General features: G+C 38.7%; 1 protein-coding gene across 2 annotated transcripts; it reads right to left on the bottom strand.

Moving 5' to 3' along the window:
* Positions 1-6,448: 6,448 nt before the first annotated feature.
* On the bottom strand, positions 6,449-19,039 carry gnrhr1 (gonadotropin releasing hormone receptor 1). Of its 2 annotated transcripts, none has more exons than XM_065291594.1 (4): positions 18,568-19,039; positions 13,978-14,503; positions 11,373-11,580; positions 6,449-11,293 (listed from the first exon to the last, which is right to left on the bottom strand). In XM_065291594.1, exons 1-4 carry the CDS (start codon positions 18,579-18,581, stop codon positions 10,887-10,889), a joined length of 1,155 nt encoding a protein of 384 aa, XP_065147666.1. In that variant the 5' UTR covers positions 18,582-19,039; the 3' UTR covers positions 6,449-10,886. The 2 variants fall into 2 exon arrangements, with proteins under 2 accessions (XP_065147666.1, XP_065147673.1); XM_065291601.1 differs by having other exon boundaries at positions 11,385-11,580.
* Positions 19,040-19,764: the final 725 nt, after the last annotated feature.

Here is a 19,764-nt window from a genome sequence, read left to right as displayed (position 1 = left end):
ACTTTTTCCTCATTACTGTTTCCCACCTGGAAATTAAATTTTATAGAGGGAAGTACAATTAAAAAGTGCTGCACTTCTGTGCAATTTGCCACATGTATCGTTTGAGCATTTATACTGTAACCAAAAGTTTTGCCTAGATTGGACATCATTATATTTGACAAACAGGCACTGAACAGATGTTATGATGTTGCTTTAAAAGCACTCTGCACTGTAAAAACAAATGCTGTATGCGGCTGTTTGTCAGTAACTTACTGTAGATTTAAATGTACACTGTAAAAAAAGATTTAAATTTATGTTATTTACTGGCAACATTTTGTTCAAAGTTAAATGAACATTAAACATTTACAAGTTTTGTCTTTACAGAGTAACACTAAAAAAACAGCATCAAGCAAAACATTTTGGGAAACAAAATCTGAAGCAAAAAACAGAAAAAGGTTGATGATGTTTTCTGGTTCCCAGAATGCTTTGCATGAGGCTGTTATTGTATAGTTTTATTCTGTAAAGATAAAGACTTGTTAATATTTAAAATGTATTTAACTTTGAACAAACTCTTGCCAGTAAATAACATAAATTTAAATCTATGGTAAATTACCGGCAACCCAGCTGCAATAACATTGTAATTTCTAAGGAATTTTTTACAGTGTATGTTATTTACTTGCAACAGTTTGTTCAACGATTAAACGTTAACAAGTCTTTGTCTTTACAGAATAAAACTATAAAATAACATCCCTCATGCAAAGCATTCTGGGAACCAGAAATCCTCATCAACCCCAAATCCCCATTTTCCTTCAGATTTTGGTTTCCAGAATGCTTTGCATTAGGCTGTTATTTTGGTTTGATTCTGTAAAGATAAATACTTGTTAATGTTTATTGTTCATTTAACTTTGAACAAACTGTTTTCAGAAAATAACATAAATTTAAATCTACAGTAAGTTAATGGCAAACAGTAACTTACTGTACAACAAATTCCTTTTTATTTTAATGACTATTTAAAAAATGCTGTGGGTCTTAGTAGTGATGCAATTGCCAAATAATCTTTCAGCCAAATGATCTCAAAAAACAATTTCTTTCCTAACGTTTTAGTCTGTACAACCTTTTGTTCAACAGAAAGGTTCTGTGCATACTAAAGTTTCTTTATGAACTGGCTGATAAAAACCTTTATTTTGAAATGTTATTTTTCTTTATGAACACTATACTTGTAATTGATATGTCTCATGCAAAAATAATAATAATTTTTGACCTTATCTATGAAATTCAGGCTATAATCTCATAATCATATTTCATATGAGATTTGGACAACCTGATCTCACGAATTTCCGTGGCATAGTCACGGAATTTTTTGCTCATTTTTCCGTGGCATTCTCACGGATCTCCGCATGTTTCCGTGGCCCTGCCACGGACTTTCTTTTCCGTGGCATTCTCACGGATTGGTTACTCAACTGTTTTGTCCTATTTTCTTACCATTGTCACTTCGGTTTAGGGTTAGATTTACATAAAATGACATCCCTACCCAAACCCAACTCTAACCCCAACACCAGGCAACAATTGATTAAAGTTTAGAAAATATAAAAGAATACATCCGAAAAAATAGTATAAACAAATTCTTAAAGTGACATACTAATGCAAACACCAAATCTAACCCTAAACCGAAGCGACAATGGTTTGAAAATAGGAAAAAGCAGTTGAGTAACCAATCCGTGAGAATGCCACGGAAAAGAAAGTCCGTGGCAGGGCCACGGAAATATGCGGAGATCCGTGAGAATGCCACGGAAAAATGAGAAAAAAATTCCGTGACTATCCCGCGGAACTTTGTGAGATCATGTTGCATTTGGAACATCAATATTTTATTTCACTTATTGATTTTACACAGATTTCAATCTGACATGACCTTACTCAGCCAATATTAAAGATATCAGGGTTATATTTTAGCTCAATGTTCTTTAGGATGAGAAAATTACTAAAAATAACTTTAGCTGGGTTTTTACAGACTGGGTCACATTTATAGTCTAATAATTTATAACAATCATTTGAAATTCATTCTGATCAGTGGAGAAAGATGCTTTTTGCAGCTTAATGGTATGGATGGTATGCACTCGGTAAACGGTGCTAATAAGCAGAGATGGGACCAAGTCACACATGTGCAAGTCTCAAGTAAGTGTCAAGTCTGAACCTTCAAGTCTCAAGTAAGTCCCAAGTATTTTTTTTTCTTGGGCAAGTCAAGTCAAGTCGAGTCACAGGCTATGTCAAGTCAAGTCAAGTTCTGTAGTAGGTCAAGTCAAGTCCAAGTCAAGTCACCTTATTATTGTAATTTTACCTGCAGAATCTGATCTTAATAAAGTGACAAGATATACAGTAAGTAACTATCAGTAAATTACAATAATTTGGATTTGCATTGTAAATACTCATGTTCAGTAAAATACATCTTGGAATCAAACAAAATTGTAACTTCATAAATTATTTAACAAATAAAACAAATAACAGCTTAACATCCAACAGACCCCTCTCTGAACACCTCCCTCTCTCTCAAACACAGTTCACGTACAACATTAAACTTTGTTACATTTCTCCCCTCTCTCTCTCTCTCTCTCTCTCTCTCTCTCTCTCTCTCTCTCTCTCTCTCTCTCTCTCTCTCTCTCTCTCTCTCTCTCTTTCTCTCTCTCTCTCTCTCTCTCAAACATGTGCCCAGAAAAAACGAGCGCGTCGCACCTCTTCCGTTCGCGCGCCTAAATTTGAAATAACGAACTTGAGCGCACAAAAGACGCGACATGTGAACCGCCCCTAACATTGTAGAATCAAGAATTTGTCTCTGTGTGTGTGTTCAGGTGGCAAACTTGAAAAAGAAGTATTCAAAAATAAGTATTTAAAAAAATAAATCACAATTATTTTGCCCACATTTGTCCCCAACACAGTATGCTACGTTACACAGGGCTACATTAGCTTTTATTACATTAGCTAACTACCAACTAACCAGATATTAACAAATTGACAAGCACTTACTGGGCATAATGGCTCTTTAAATGACGACCAAAATTGGAGGTTGCCTTCTGGCTGCTTGTGATTTTAATGTTGCATGTCTTGCAAAGCACTGTTCGTCTTTTGCAATCTTGTTGAAGCCAAAAGCGATTACCCTCCGTACCCCTCCGGCTGACATGTTGATATCTGATCTAAGTGGGCGTGGTGTGCGTAAGGTACGAGAGGGCATGACGAATGATAGTGTCGTGATTCAGTCATGACAACGCCATTCTCAGCCTGCGCTCCAGCTGGGTCAACTTTATTTTTTTAAATAATTTATATATTTTATATTTAAACTGAAAACATGATGTGATTAACACTCAAGTCATTCAAGTCATCGTGTCTCAAGTCAAGTCAAGTCCCGAGTCTTTAACTTCCAAGTCCGAGTCGAGTCTCAAGTATTTTATTTTTTGTCAAGTCAAGTCACAAGTCACAAAAATAGCGACTCGAGTCGACTCGAGTCCAAGTCACCAAGTCACAAGTCCCCATGTCTGCTAATAAGCACTAAAATTCGTTCACTGGCTCCTAATCATATATGGGAACCATTTTAAATGTCATATATGTAGCATCTGTTTAGAACCGTATTGTTATCTGTAGAACCATAAGTGGTGCTATAGTGGTGATATATCACCCCATATATTTCTTTATAGATGCTATATAGGTGGTATTTTAGTGCTATTTAGCACCAATTTCTAGAGTGTGGATAGATCTACCAGATGCTTACTGAACAATCGTACCCCAAACCCCAAAGTATCTTGTTAAATAACTTTTACAACCATTTAAAGTGGTGGTCCTCGGGGGTTTAATGCATTGCTCAAGGGCACTGTGGTAGCAAAGCAGTATTTTCGCTCCATCTCTCCTTTCTCTGCCTGCACTCACTGGATCTCAATCTGTTCTGTTAGTTGTCAAGTTTAATAAATATACATGCAGATCAATTTAAAGGTAAAAATTGAATTTGACGTTAACTCTGGGATCCAATTTAACCAAGAGATAGATATAGAGTTACATTGATGTATATGCTTTACAGGGGACACAAATGGACTTTCAAAGACGTCAATGAATTATTAAGAGGATTAGAAGCTACTATATATTATGGTTAGAAAGATGCATTGCATTTACATTTATGCATTTTACCAAATACTTTCATCCAAAGTGACTTATTCAGTTTCAATTTTTAACAATGTGGAAATCCAAGTTTGTCATAGTCTTATTGGATGTCCCCAGATCATGTGTGATATTTTCTTTCTTTTCTTATTTAAGACATACCGTGCATCTAGAGGTCAATCTCATTTAAAATATTTAAAGGTTAATTCATTACTCTCTATTCGCTGTGTAATGTGCACGGACTGTTTTGTCTAACAGGGAGTTGGGGCAAATACAAAATCTGTGTTGTGTGAGCACTTTGTGTTTGTACTGCACCTTCACAGTAACAATGTCAAGAAGGACTAGAGGTGGATCAGATAAGTCTGGGATCACAGGCTCTACCACTGTACTGATGTGATTAGATACCCGTCACACCTGCTAGAAGAGAAAACACATGTCATCCACTCCAACACATGTCACCAAATTGATTTATGTGCACACAAACAAAGACTAAGCTATAGATAGTGTCATGCATAATACGTTTTCTTTTTTTATCGAATTATGCTTTAAAATGGATTTATCTCCTATAGGAATAGCAGTTCAAATTTTGAAAGAGCAGAATTACAGCATAATGTTCTGCCTCTATTTTCACACTATTTAATTTATTCAGTGTGCTCTGTGTCTAATTTTTTCTGTCTTTATATAAGATTTATATTCACTGTCAGAAAAAAAATGCTGTCACTGGGACTGTTTCTCTTTCAAAAAGTACACATTTGAGCCTGAAGAGATCGTAGTACCACAGAGGTACACACTGTACATTATGGTAGTTGTATATGCAATGAAACAAAAGATGCTGAATTGCTGAAATGTAAAGAAGCATAGACAACTCATTGATCATAACCTCAAAAAAATAAGAAAACACTTAAACTGCTGCAGTGTCTGTCCTCTAGTACTGATGACAGGCTTGAAATGCCGAGCATAAGAATCATTCCTAACAAGAGTTCCCAGGATTGCCTTCAAATCATGACAACAAAATGATCTAATAAACTTTCTCTGTAGAGACCTGTGCTTGATGAATCCATCTTTTCAAGCATCTCTAAACAGCAATCAATGAATTCTGTTTCATTCTTCTTCATCACCTTCTGAATTGGTCTTTCATTATTGTCATGACCTCTGAGGACTAACAGTTTTGTCATCTCTCTGATGTTGATCTGAATAACATGTATGGGAAGCAGGGTGTTTTTCTATTGTTCGTCTTGAGTTATATATTGATATTTTAAAGACCATTTATCTAGATACTTAAATTAAAGGAATATTCCATTTTCTTAAAAGAAAAATCCAGATAATTTACTCACCACCATGTCATCCAAAATGTTGATGTCTTTCTTTGTTCAGTCGAGAAGAAATTATGTTTTTTGAGGAAAACATTGCAGGATTTTTCTCATTTTAATGGACTTTAATAGAGCCCAACACTTAACTCTTAACTCAACACTTAACAGTTTTTTTCAACGGAGTTTCAAAGGACTCTAAACGATCCCAAACGAGGCATAAGGGTCTTATCTAGCAAAACGATTGTCATTTTTGACAAGAAAAATAAAAAATTTGCTCTTTTAACCCACAACTTTTCGTGTAGGTCTGGTCCAGCGTGACCCAACGTAAATGCGTAGTGACGTAGGGAGGTCACGTGCATATAAAACGCACATTTGCGGACCATTGTAAACAATAAACTGACACAAAGACATTAATAAGTATCATTCGACATACAACAACGTAGGAACGGTCCTCTTTCAACACACTTGTAAACACTTGGGCGTAGTTTCGCGTTCGTCCTCTGTGACCTCCTGACGTCATGACGTATCGCGTGGGGTCACGCTGGCGCATCACGACCGGATCTAGACGAGAAGTTGTAGTTTAAAAGTGTGTATTTTTTATTTTTCTTGTAAAAAAAATGACAATCGTTTTGCTAGATAAGACCCTTATGCCTCGTTTGGGATCTTTTAGAGTCCTTTGAAACTCCATTGAAAAAAACTGTTAAGTGTTGAGTTAAGTATTAAATGTTGGGCTCTATTAAAGTCCATTAAAATAATAAAAAATCCTGAAATGTTTTCCTCAAAAAACATAATTTCTTCTCGACTGAACAAATAAAGACATCAACATTTTGGATGACATGGTGGTGAGTAAATTATCTGGATTTTTCTTTTAAGAAAATTGTCTAATCCTTTAAAGCTTGAAGATCACTCACATTTTTTATCACAAACACGAACTACAAGAAATGAGTTCCTGAAGATTTATGCATATCATTATCAAAATACACTGCTTTTGCAAATAATAAAGAGTGATTTACATCCACGATGCTTTCACAGATAAACACAACATTTACATTTCTTTAAAAGGAATTTTGCTAAGGCAGTTTTAAATAACATTAGGCGACATTCCAAAACCTGAAGCGGGAGAGGATATGATACATAAGCGTAGCGGCAGAGAAGCTATTAGTTTGTGTTGTCGCTCTGAACTCTGAGCTGTAATTAATTAGAGATCCTTGTCAATGAATTTCTAATGTGTGCACTGGACTATAAATGAGGCACTGTGTATGTTTTCCTGTTCCAGACAGGCAAATAGCTTACATTCGTTTAATGAGACACTGTGCTATTTGGTGATATAGACGTTTAAAAGTTTTGAATCAGTTACTCATTTTTTACTAATGTTTTTCAGACATTTTAGAATAATAGTAAACCTATTAAAACTATATGGAATGACACTAACACTGTAAAAAAGCTGCAAGTAGAAACTGTTCAACTTAATTTCTTAAGTTAAACATAAAAACATAACTATGACTTACTGATCATTGCATTTTTACAGTGTATGGGAATTGTGTTGTGAATAAAAAAACTATAATTTATCTACAATAAATCAAAACTATATTTAAGCATCTTTAAAGTAGCACATTGTGTAGAATCAGCAAAAAATTACTCTGGACATTTTAGCAACAAGTTTTGAATTGAGCAGTAATTCAATATTCTGGACAAATATATTTGTTTCTACATAAATTACTGTATATCAAGCATCCAGACTTAGATGACTATGTCCAGACTGCAAACATAAGTGCTCAATTCTGATTCTTTGCTCAGATCCGATTTTTTTGTTTGACTGTTCACATTATGTGGCTAAAATCAGACACCTGTGTGAACTGGTCTTGGTCTTGAACTGCATTGCATGCGCAAAAAAAATGACTCGATTACGTATGTAACCCTCATTCCCTGAAGGAAGAGAATGGAGATGTCACGTCGTGACTGACGTATTGGGAAAGTGCTTCATGGGACCTACTAAAGCAGCAATTAACTTGGCATGCAGGTATTTGCATCTGCTGGTGCAGCCCAGCCACTCGAGTATAAAACGAGCAGCAGGTGCAAAACCAAATCAGCTTTATTTGCTGAGAAAGCCGATCAACCTGTGCCTGGCCGGAATCAGCAATGGCACAGCAGAACCATGGTGACGGGACGTGACGAGGGTCACATACATAACCGAGACGTTCCCTTCCTTAACCCACGGTAGTGAATTAGGCAAACTGGGAAGTGAACCCATCTGGGCGGAACTAGCAAATGCCGCGGAAGCCACCCTCCAAGGAGGTTGTACTGAGTTGCATATATAATAGGAAACAACCAATAGGTTCCCTACATCGAAGTCTCTGAGTGGTCAAATTAACTTGACAGAGACGCAACAGTGTTAGATACCTCTTGCGGTAAATTGCTTAGAACCTCCGGGTCCCATCCATAGACCACATATTGAGGTTCTACAGGTTGGGATGCGGGTGCCATATTGTGCCCCCTCCTTGAGAAAAAGGGTCCTTCCACAAGGGAATCCACCAGGGGGCTATCACAAGGAGTTCTGGGAACATCCACTGTGAGTGAACCATCAGTTAGTGAATAAAACAGGTGACAATAGGTTGTCTCTGGGGAGGCAAGCAGATTGATCTGTGCCCTGCTGAAACGCTTCCAAATCAGCTGGACCGACTGAGGGTGGAGTCGCCATTCGTGGGGCACGCCGCTCGTGGGATTGTGTCTGACGTTACATTGAGCATTCCCGGGATGTAAACAGCACAAAGGGACTTCAGGTTCTTCTGACTCCAAAGCAAACTAATACATCCTTCCCTGGAAGCCCATTGACGAGATGACCAAGAGCAAGATATACATCCCACAACTCGAGGTAGTTGATACCCCTGAGACTGCAAGCCCGTTGTGTGTGGCCCCCCACCACGTGGCAGAGGCATCTGTGCATACAACAACATCCCTGGAGACCTGTTTCAACGCTACACAAATAGAGGTGTTGTGCAGCACTCACCTGGCTCCACTGATGGATGAATGGGCAGGTGGAACTCTGATGCAGGGTACCCAAGCTGCTTGACACACCCGCTGGCGATAGAGGAAGGGGAGGATGGCAGTTTTAAGACAGGTTGTAGCTCCTGGGTTCCTCTGGAGACCTGAAGAAGAAAGGGGAATTCACTCTTTTTGTAGTTTTGTGGATACCAGAAATTAACTGTAACCAAGGATTCCCCACCCAGCCCTCCTCCCGGGGAAGTGGTGCCTTCACCATCTCCCAAAGGGCGATCCCTTCCATCTCTAGGTCGCCCATCTCAGGGCCGCTTGGACTTTCATTTTCCACCTCGGGTAGTGGGCAGGAGCTGGTTTTTGACGACCTCCTTCATGTCTGCCAGGCACAGCCAGAGATGGCCGCACGGAGCTCCAAGAAGACAGCCGAATCGTGACCACCCTTGTGCAGATCCCTTAGAGCCTTAGCCTAACATACTGGGAAGAGTCTGCCTCCCCACAAGTCTAGACCGGACAACTGCTTGCAGACCCGTAAGGAAAGGGTTGGTCCCTCCAAGAGGCAGCGGCACCGGCTGGACACAGTTGCATCGCAACCGGGCCCCCCACTGTTGGGATCCCAGCGTAACCCTTAGCTGTTGAGAGTGGTGAGGGGTAATGGCTGAAAAGGCCAGTTGCGAGAGGCAAACAGGGTTTTCCACAACTGAGTCAGCTCATCATGCACCTTGGGGAAGAATTGAACGGGAGGTGAGGGTTGAGATGCCTGAGCAGCTCTAAAGTACCAGTCATCGAGGCGGGATGGTTCGGGTGGGGGAGGTTGAGTCCACACCAATCCAAACGCCGCCACCTGAGGGGGCATGGCCGCCATCTCAGGGTCGAACACAGGCTCTGCAACCCTACCCGAAGGAGGGAGCGGAACAGTGTTGGCATCTGAAATAGATGCCCTCCTGATGCAGTGACAGATACCAAGTCTTCGTTAGGAGTACCGACAGAGGGCAGAGGCGTCGTAGAACATGAGCTGCGGGACTGTGGCACAGTGCTGAGAGTCAGAGGATGCACCAGCTGACCATAATGCGAAGCCTTGCCGATGCTGGCGGAGCTAGACAATGGAAGGGGGAGGTGATGTTCCCAAAGGTACGACACCCGTCTCCGAAAATCCACGAGGATAATTTTCTCGCAATGATTACATGAACCCCCCATGAACACCATCCTTAGGACCCATGTACTTGCCACATCCAGAACCACATTGACGAAATTACATCTTTAAAAAGATGCACTCTGCCGCGACACCAAAGAATGGCTGTCTCCACAAAAACACAAATTAGACTCGTGCTGCTCTTTTAGTAAAAATCACTTTTCAGGCGTGCTGAGTTGATGAAGCAGGGGAGTGGCAACGCACACACTCAAACTCAAGTTCAAAATAAACTGAGAGAAAATAAATAGGTGGACATCCGCAAGCCTCCGCTGGAAATTAACATGCAGGGCAATACGAGAGCATACGAGCAGAGGCAGTCTGCTCCCAGGTTACGTGTGGGTTGGTCATCTGGACAAGGGGCTTTTGTGTATAAGGGAATGTGCAACAGAAGCTTAATATTTTATGTCTTGAATGTTTTTAAGTTGTTTTTTTTAAGTGGTTCTGAAAACATGCCGTTATACTATTGGATACTATTGCATATTTCCGCAATTGTGACGCATATCAATCTAGCATAACGTAAAAGTCACATGAATTCTGATATGACTGTTCAGACTGATGTCGCACTGCAAAACATCTGACCTGTATCTGGTTTAAAACCATATGGAAGTGTCTCAAATCAGAATCGAAAAGATCAGATTCCATATGGTTTGTGCTGTTCACACTGTCATGCAAAAAGACAGAAATGGGTAACATACGAGCAGAAAATTGCGTAGATTTAGATTTAGATTCAGTACACTGTAAAATGTATTATAAACATACGTTTTTCAACTTGTTTATGTTATGTCAACTATATACTAGTCAAAAACAGTGCAGCTTTTTTACAGTGTACACATGTTCAGTACAAGTTATACACATGCAAATCATATACAGACATAAGTCTTTGGACTTAGATTAAGAGTTTCAATGTAATAAAAAAAAACATTTTTGTCAAGTGACATTAAACTTTTGAACAGAAGCATGCAGCTATTTGTTCTAACATTTCTCTATAAGAAATCCAGGCTTAGGTCTAGAATGTCAGACTGATACAGTTTATATATGCTCAGACTGAGACTTTGTGTTGTTCAATGTGTCTGATTTCAAATGGATTCAATTGAACAAATCTCATACTTGCACAGTTTCTACTGTAAATATAGTGACATCATCATCATGTATAGAGGTCTAAACACAGATTAAAAGTCTCATCATGTATCTTTAAGTTCAGAGAATTCAAGTCAGGCACAAAAATCAAATCTGCGTATGAAATGGTGGCTTGACTCATTGAGGTTTCTTAGCCTTTATGCTTGTTGTCCACTATGCTGGTCAGCACTTCCAAGGTCCGACTCGGCTTCTCCACTGGCCCCACCTCTTCTTGCAGAGAGTCTATCCAGTGATTTAGGAGAGGTGTTCAGATTCCTTCGGCACAAACAGCTGGCTATATCTGCTCGAAATGAGGGAGTGAAGAAACCGTAGATGACCGGGTCACAGCACGTGTTGAGGTTGCCGAAGACAAAGAGGGCATGATGGATGTATTCCGGCATCACCTTCAGCATGCGAGGCTGGAACCAGTACCAGATGCCAAGCAGGTAGTACGGTGTCCAGCACACCACAAAAGAGGCCACGATAATGATGGTCATCTTTAGGGTCTTCATACGAGCCTTTGGGATAATATTGGTTCCGCTGCATCTCAGACATGGTTCCCCACCTGAAAAGTTTGGGAAAAGGTTAGAGACATGCTTCTTGAGTGACATGTATCACATCAGAACACAGTAAAAGTCATTTACCCTTTCCTTTACCGCGTGGCATCTGGCGGTTGATTTCCACAAGTATTCGAGTATAGCAGAAGCTCATAACAAGCAGGGGAAACACATACAGGGTGACAAAGTGGAACATGTTGTAGACTGTTTCCTGCCAGCGCTCCTGAAAGCTTCCATGTGTTACACACTGCACAAAGTCGACTCCTTCAGCTTTAATTGCTCTGAAGATGAACAACTGAAAGAATCAAATAAAAGGTTCAACTGGTAAAGGTTTAATCCTTATAGAATGCACACATTGATATAATATGTATATCATACCTTGTAATACACTGTATACAATATATACAATATAATTTTTCTTTAAAGGGGACAGAGAATGAAAAAACATTTTTACCTTGTCTTTGTTGAATAATGGTAGTCTACCCACATTCACAAACACACAAAAAGTGCTAGACATGCTAAACATCTCAGTCTCATAGAAAATCCTCTTTTAGAAATGTCAGCCAGAAAACGGCCCAATCTGAAAAACTGATGCTTATGACATCACAGGCATCTCACTGCCCCTCCACTTTAAAATAATTGGCTACATTTTTTAAGTGGAAGCCAAATCAGCCAATCAGTAATGAGATTGCAAGTTAAGCCAGTAGGGGGAGCCAAATAGGTGCAAAACCACTTGTTTAAAATCCCCCACCCTAATAGAGCTATCTGAGAGAGGTTTTTAGGAAGCTTCTAAGGCATTAGAGACCCAAACAAAAAAAATTTGTCTACATGTCACATTACAGAACAAAGATAAATACTCCGTTCAATCATTCTATGTCACCTTTAAATTAAAGCATCTGCCTAATGCACAAATGTAAAAAAGTGCATCTGGTATGTTTAGGTTCAGTAATTTTACTTGAATGGCAATGAAAAGGTTATTAGCCAGTAATTGAAATGCCAAATGCCTTATTTTCCCAAAGGTCACTTTAGTCATTTTATTGGTGTTTAACAAATTTGAATGTCTTTTCCTGCAAAACCCTTTAAGCGCATGCAAGCTTTTTGGCAATCATTTCTACTTCAGTCACTCTTCAAGGTCATTTCAGAATAAAGGTAAACAGCTAAAAATGTTGGCCATTATTCCAATATATTCTGTAAACATCCTTTAACCTGGTAAAAAAACTTGAAACTGAAATCCGACGTATGAGCACCATTGTTCATCCATTTCTTCTGCCGTGCACTTAGAGGATTTTGCTGAAAATGGCATGGCATTTAATTGATCCTGCCAACCAATTTCTGCATGGCCTAAGGAGATTACATTACATTTCATATTATTTTATCTCTTCAACAAATAAGGCAAAAAAATTAATGAATAAAAAGAATGCGAATGTCAGGCTTTCTTAGTATCGACAGTTCCCTGTTTTACTTTAAAAATAGCATTCATTTCAGCTGGCATGAGCTCCACAAGTTTGTGAAGAACCTGATGATCAATGTTGTCCGAGGGTAAAGCCTGTCCACATCTTGTGTTTTAATGGAAACACTGTGTACTGCCAAGAAACAGAACATTAAATAGTTTTACTCTTTATTCTCTCTTTTTTTTTTCATTTTTCATGATATTTTGTTCAGATTTGTTTTAGACCTTAAAACGTTCCTTTCAAATATATAATCACAGATTTTCAATATGTACTTTAGAACACTTTTGCTTTTTTCAGCCTAAAAAAACTAAAACTAAAATGTTTACAGTATATCAGGTGCAAAACAGCGTGACAGAGGAAAGCCCCACAGTTTTTCTACAGGCAGGCGAGGTGTGCACATAGAATACAAGAAGGTGGGTGGTAATGACTAAACTACTGATATCCACAATACACCACCCACATACACACGCACGTCTACAGTTACATCTCTTTCCCATTATCCAGGGCGGACTAACTGACCTTGTCTCAGAGAGGCTTCTTCATCTCACTTAATGATTTTAAAAGCCATTTTTACTTTCACATGCTGTTAAAAACAACAAGTTCTGCCGCATGTGGTAAGAAACCATTACGTCAAAGGAAAGTCAAGATCACACGGGGGAGACACAGTCAGGCATTTTAAAGGTTAGAGAAAATGGCCCGAGCTCAGTGTTGGTTGACAAATCGGATCTATAATAATTGCAGCAAGTCCTTATTGGAGAGTCACTGATCCAGGGTCAATTATTGCATCACTTTAAGCTATAAAATATTACTTAAAGAAAACATGAGGTATTTCCTTGAAAACAGTGTCATTTTAATTTCATTTACTTTGAAACAAACAAACCTAATTCAGTTTGCCTGTGTGCCATTCACTTTTCTTGAAGTCATTTTTGTACCAGTATTGACGTTACTGTAAATCTATGTAAATTGGTAAACATAGTCCCACCTCTAATCTTTTCAAATGTGATCATATTGCTTGATGAAAGCAACACATTATTTATACCTTTCTTGTGAAATGAACCAGCTTTAAATAGCTTACTTATGGTTGTCTCTGTGTATTAGTGTAGGATACCAGAAAATCCCCAAGTCTTTTCAAACATTATCATCTATCTATGATCCTCAGAGGCAGTTTTGTGCTGGTTCCTAACAAGACAATCTCACACATGCCAACTCTCATTTAATTAACGTCTTGTTCGTACGCTTACCTGTGGAGAAGCGAACAGTACGCTGAGGATCCAGGCAGCAAGCAGCATTCTCTTGTTCCTGCGACCAGCATCTAGAGCCTCCAGCGGGTGCAGTATGGCATGATGCCTGTCCAGACTCACCACCACCAGGATAAACGCAGAGGAATGCATGGCAAAGAGCTTCAGAAAGCACAGGAGCTTGCACATGATATCACCAGCATACCACTGCACCGTGATATTCCAAATAGCATCGAGTGGCATGACCACAAAGGTCATGACCAGGTCAGCAGAAGCAAGGCTGGCAATGAGAGGCCGCAGGTGCGAGGCCAGGCGGCGTCCTCGTCCTCTGGCGACGCTGATCAGTACTGAGAGGTTGCTGATGGCTGCAAAGACAAAGAGCACCATGGTGGCCGCCACGCGGAAGCGAGCAGCCACGGTGAATGTTGGTGCTTCCCAGTCTGGAGGAAACTGAGGGCGGGAGACGTTAGAGGTGTTTTCCCAAATGCGTGTGGGACTTATGGATAGGAAAGATACGTTTCCTGGCATCCTGTCAATGAAGAAAGTTAAATGTAAATAGGAGCAGTTGATCCTGTATAGCTCAGCATTGCATTAGCAGTGCAAACGGTCTGGGGTTCGAACCCAGGGAACACATACTAATAAAAATTTATATCTTGTAATGCACCGTAAGCCGCTTTGGATAAAAGTGTCGGCCAAATGCATAAATGTTAATCAAATAGTCCCTTAAATGACTTAAAGGGGACTTTTTCCATGTTTAAGTGCTATAATTTGGTTCCCAGTGCTTCTATCAACCTAGAAAATGTGAAAAGGTTAACCCAATAACATAGTTTTGGTAAACCATTTTCTGCAAGCATTTGAAAAATTAGGTAATTGAAATTTGGCTCTCCTTATGATGTCATAAGGAGATCTTATTATATAATACTGCCCCTTAATCTGCACTATCCAACCACGACACAGCCATTTATTGCAGAGAGAAAGAGAGAGAGAGAACAAATAATTGACAACACAATTAAGTTTCAATTGCAACAAACCACCATAATTGTGATCCAGTGTTGTTTTTGGCACCCCTTTTAGTTTTAGTTTTAATCTTTTGGACGGAAATGCTTTTAGTTTTAGTCACATTTTAGTCACTTATAAAATTGTTAGTTTTAGTCAAGTTTTAGTCGACAAAAACACAAAAAGGTTTTAGTCAAGTTTTAGTCGATAAAAACGCAAAAAGGTTTTAGTCAAGTTTAAGTCAATTTTAGTAACAATTTTTTAACAAATTAATTTATGTTAAAAAGTGTGGTGTATTTAATACGATTAAAATGTGCATTAAGGTTGTCCCTGAGGTCTCGCCGTTGTTTTAGTTGTGTGCCTTCTGCGCATGTCATAACAAAAAAGTTGAGCCTGATATGATATACCCTCATGTTGAGTTTGTGTGTTACGCTGAGACCTCGCTCATAAAGTTTAGAAACGCGTGCCTTGCCTTATTTAAATACACCACAAAAAGTATTGGAAATGGGCTTAGGTTTGACAAGTAGATACATGTAAAACCTTAAGATTACCATGAAATTTTTTTACGAATGTTGAGTAAAATTGAATGTAGATGATATGTTAACAGCGTGACTTGTAAGTTACCTTTAAAAAAATATTAGCATGATGAGCCTTCATGTGCAGCTTGAGGTTGGAGGTATTCTTTTCACCTAGTTTGTGGCCACATTTACCGTCGTCTCCCAATATGCACTCCGTTTTTCTTTCTGATGGATTATACTGAAAGTATGTCCATAAATCATCTTGTCGTTTCCGTTTATTGGCGTCACCGCTACGGTCCTTCAAACTCGCCGCAGGTGTGTTGTTGTTTGAAATCTGGTGCGCGTGCGCGGCATGGTGGCAGCCGGGTGGTGGGCGTGAGTGAGACTGTATTGACCCAAAACAAGGATAGGAAGTGGCAGCATTGCTGATACTTTTTAGCTAAAAACAGACAGATCTCACGCAAAATAGGCAGAAATGACACGCATTGTGAACGTCAGACTTAAAATCGTCAACGAAACTCGAAAGCATCTCGTCATGTTTATGTCACCTTAGAGACATTTTTAGCTAGTCATCATCGCAATAGCGTCATAAAAAATAGGTGCGTCAACAAAATCATTTCGTTATCGTTATCGTTGACGAAAACAACACTGTTGTGATCAGTCTTTGCATTTCATCAGCTCATTTGCATTTTAAAGGACACACCCAGAACGGCACATTTTTGCAACCACATACAAAGTGGCAATTTTAACATGCTATAATAAATTCTCTATATGGTATTTTGAGCTAAAACTTCACATATGTACTCTGGGGACACGAAAGATTTATTTTACATTTTAAAAAAGTCTTGTGACGTGGCCCCTTTAATAATCCTTGTAAATATCATAGAATGTCCAGACATGAATATTCTGTGCAAATCTTCCAGAAACACATAGAGGGCAAATTCCTCTGATGAATTATTCACTCTTATGACATTACACCCCTGAATCCACTGCCCCTTCCTCATGCACTGTAATACCCTGTGCATTTATAGTGTCCTTTTATATCTCATCTTCTGGAGACAGAGAACTGTTGCTAGGGGCATTTTACCCACAGGATAGGGACCCACCTTAAGTGGCAGGGAGATAAATTACACCTTAGAGGTTCTTCAAAGGTCTATATATAATCCTCGATCAGTAGTCTGAGCTCAGATCATCCAAAGATTTAGGGCAGAATGAAATAAAAATAATGTTGGTTGGGTTTTCATTAACATGATGAGTACAGATGCTTTACAATTAGATTAAACAAGGGTTTAATGGTGCTGATGTCCCATTGTGTGATTGAAATTTGATGGATCTGTTGTGCATTGTTGATAGCATCATTATGCCTAAAACAAAAGTAATGTTTTAATCGTTCAGGGATCCTGCTAAAGCTTTAGTTAAGATATAAATGACCTTTCATCAGGTTAACAAATAGCTCTTGTCAGTATCTTCCTGCGTTTGATATGTGATAGGATCTTTTGGTCAGATAAACAGCATGGGGGTGATGGATAGAGAGGAATAGAGCCGACACAACTGCTGCATTAACCTCTCCTGCATCAGCCCACTCCCACTCCAAACTGTGTTTCTGTAATATATTTTTGTCCTGTACAGAATGAATGGGATAGTTGTTCAGCAATGACATGAATTATATCCACCCAAAAGTAACAAATGGTTTGACTAGACAAAGTGTTGTTTTGGTCGTTTTTTTTTGCAGCCTGAAAAATCAATGTGCATACTGGAAATGCATTTTGTTGAATAAAATTAACCAAATGTGTCTACCACCCATTTATTTTTCTGCTCTATTATTTAAGCGACTATTAGGGTGAGATGTTTCTCCTTTACATTGCTACATTTAAGTGATGGCTGGGTACCTTCCCTCCAAATAAAAAGGCACTCCTGCCTCCTAATGAGATAAACATTATGCAAATATATGCAAAGAAGTGAGTTAGCCATCATAACTCTTTGTACCACGAGTGATGTTATGAATATGCAACTAAACATATTCAGGAATCCAGACCATCCTTTAACTGTTCCTGTGGATTTAATGGCTTATTAAGGATGCAGTGCCTTTATGTTGAGATGCACCTTCAATTTAAAGATCTGCATTGAGAGATCTGCACTTATATGTGATGTCTTCAGCGCAGCGCAGGTTAGAAAGCTTCAAAAACATTCACTTCAATAAAGTACTTGAAAGGCTGTGAGGATTTATTGTTATTATAATCTTGAAAACTGTAAATAACTAAGACTATTCAAAATCACGTAATAAATGACTTGGAGCCAATAGATTAAGACACGAGTAATGAGAATATTAAGAATTAATGGCAGATTTATGTGTAAGTGAGCTGACAGCGGCCAGACAGAATACAAATTTATAATAATGATTTTGTTTTGACTCATAAAAGAATAGAGAAATAAAAATGTATAGTTCTGTATAATGCTTTCACTCCATGAACTCTCCATCTGACCCTTTTTTTAGGTGTTTGAATTCACTTTCCACAAGAATTAAGAAATAATATCTGTAAATCACATTACTATGTCTCACAAAAAAAGAAATGTGATCATTTTAGCATATTTTATTTTTACCACAAAAGTCATAATTTGTGTTGTGGCTGAATCAATATAGACATGTAGCTTTCCTGTAGGCTATCTTTAGTTCAGAGGTACATTAAAAATAAAACACAGCCAGCATTCTCCAGAGAGTCTGTACCTCACTGTAGTTTGTACAACGCATCAATGTAAAACAAGCAGTTTAAATGGTGCAGAAATCAATTCCTTTTGGTCTCTTTTGGACTTTTGGTCGTCTTAAAACCAACCTGCTGAATTCCATAAACAGTTCTGTACATACATTTTATATTTATTATTCTGGACAGCATTTCTGAGCATCATATGGGCGAGTATTTTTGGGCATCACTTTCAAGCTCATGTGACGCAAGACATCCAAAAATAACTGCACGCGCCGAATATTGTTTTGTTCACAATTCTCAATAAGCTTATTGTAATAAAAGTACTTAATGGCTATTGTACACATAATTTAAGTGCCATAAATATGTAGTTGACTTACCTGTGTGCTGGCATGTTTACTATTTGTACACATTAGTCCACGAACAAAAGTCTTTCTTCAATGTAAACTAATTTACATATTAAACATGTTGCTGCATCACAAGATAAAATGTAGCGTTTTCAATAGTCCGGTGTGAGATCATCGGGATAAGTACTAAAGTGATAAACAGGTAAATCCACGAGAAGTCTTGTCCAAAACGCGGAGCTTTGTCGTCTCCATCTCTGCGTGATCTTGACAGCACCATATACTCCTGTTACAGTTTGCCGCAGTCACCGGTAATTCACTCATCAGTGTGGTAACGATGATCTCCTGGGGAAAAGTTTGATAGCTTGAGGCTTTGGGATGCTGGTGCTATTTTAAGAAGCTGCAATGAAGCTTTAGTCGCACTTATTGTGGAAATGGTGAATGATTGGAAGCGGAGCTGTCCAAGTGCTGAAGAGAATCCAGTGGATAAAAGCAAGCGTCAGTACTGCATGAGTCGTCTACAGCAGTGTCTTTATGCCACCCACCAGCCCTTCACCTTCAGCCCCAGACTGCATACAACTGCATTAACCTCAGCGTCACTATACTACAGTCAATAGTCAGACTTTGAATTTAAAAGTATAGGTGATGATGAATAAAACGTGTAAATTTACCGCGCATACCGGTTGTGGGGTTCGATTAGAAAATCACAGTATAGGCTACTTGGTTTGCCAAATAAACTCTGAGCAAAACAACTGAAAGAATAGTTTGGCATTCTCTCTTTAAAATAATTCTTTCTAACGTTAATTGGATTATCTGACATACAACTGCACGTGTAGATATATGCTTTTAATTTTCCCAGTGCTAAATAAAGAGAGCCATTCATTGCACGCAAGTCATTTGCGTTAACCCTCCTCTTGTATTACACAAGTTTAATTGAGATATTTAAATATAGCCGCCTTTTCAATTTGCACCCGCAGACAATTTAATTACAAACAATGTGTTGATGAGCATTTCCAATTGCAGTTTAATCTCTGTTGTCACATCTCTCCAAGGTTAACCGGGTTTTGGATTAAACTTCGGTTGATGGTTACACCCCCATTCTTTATGCTCTGATGATTAAATCAATCAAAACAATAATTTAATATTAAAGAGAAGAGAATGATTGTAAATTGTTTAATGTGCCAGTGTTCATGTCCGGATCCCGACATTCATTTTGCAAGGGGTTTTCCCAAG

This window comes from Paramisgurnus dabryanus, chromosome 19 (assembly GCF_030506205.2).
Source record: "Paramisgurnus dabryanus chromosome 19, PD_genome_1.1, whole genome shotgun sequence".
Classification (NCBI taxonomy): domain Eukaryota; kingdom Metazoa; phylum Chordata; class Actinopteri; order Cypriniformes; family Cobitidae; genus Paramisgurnus; species Paramisgurnus dabryanus.
Note: the sequence above shows the minus strand (reverse complement) of the source record. Positions and strands in the feature narration are given on the sequence as shown.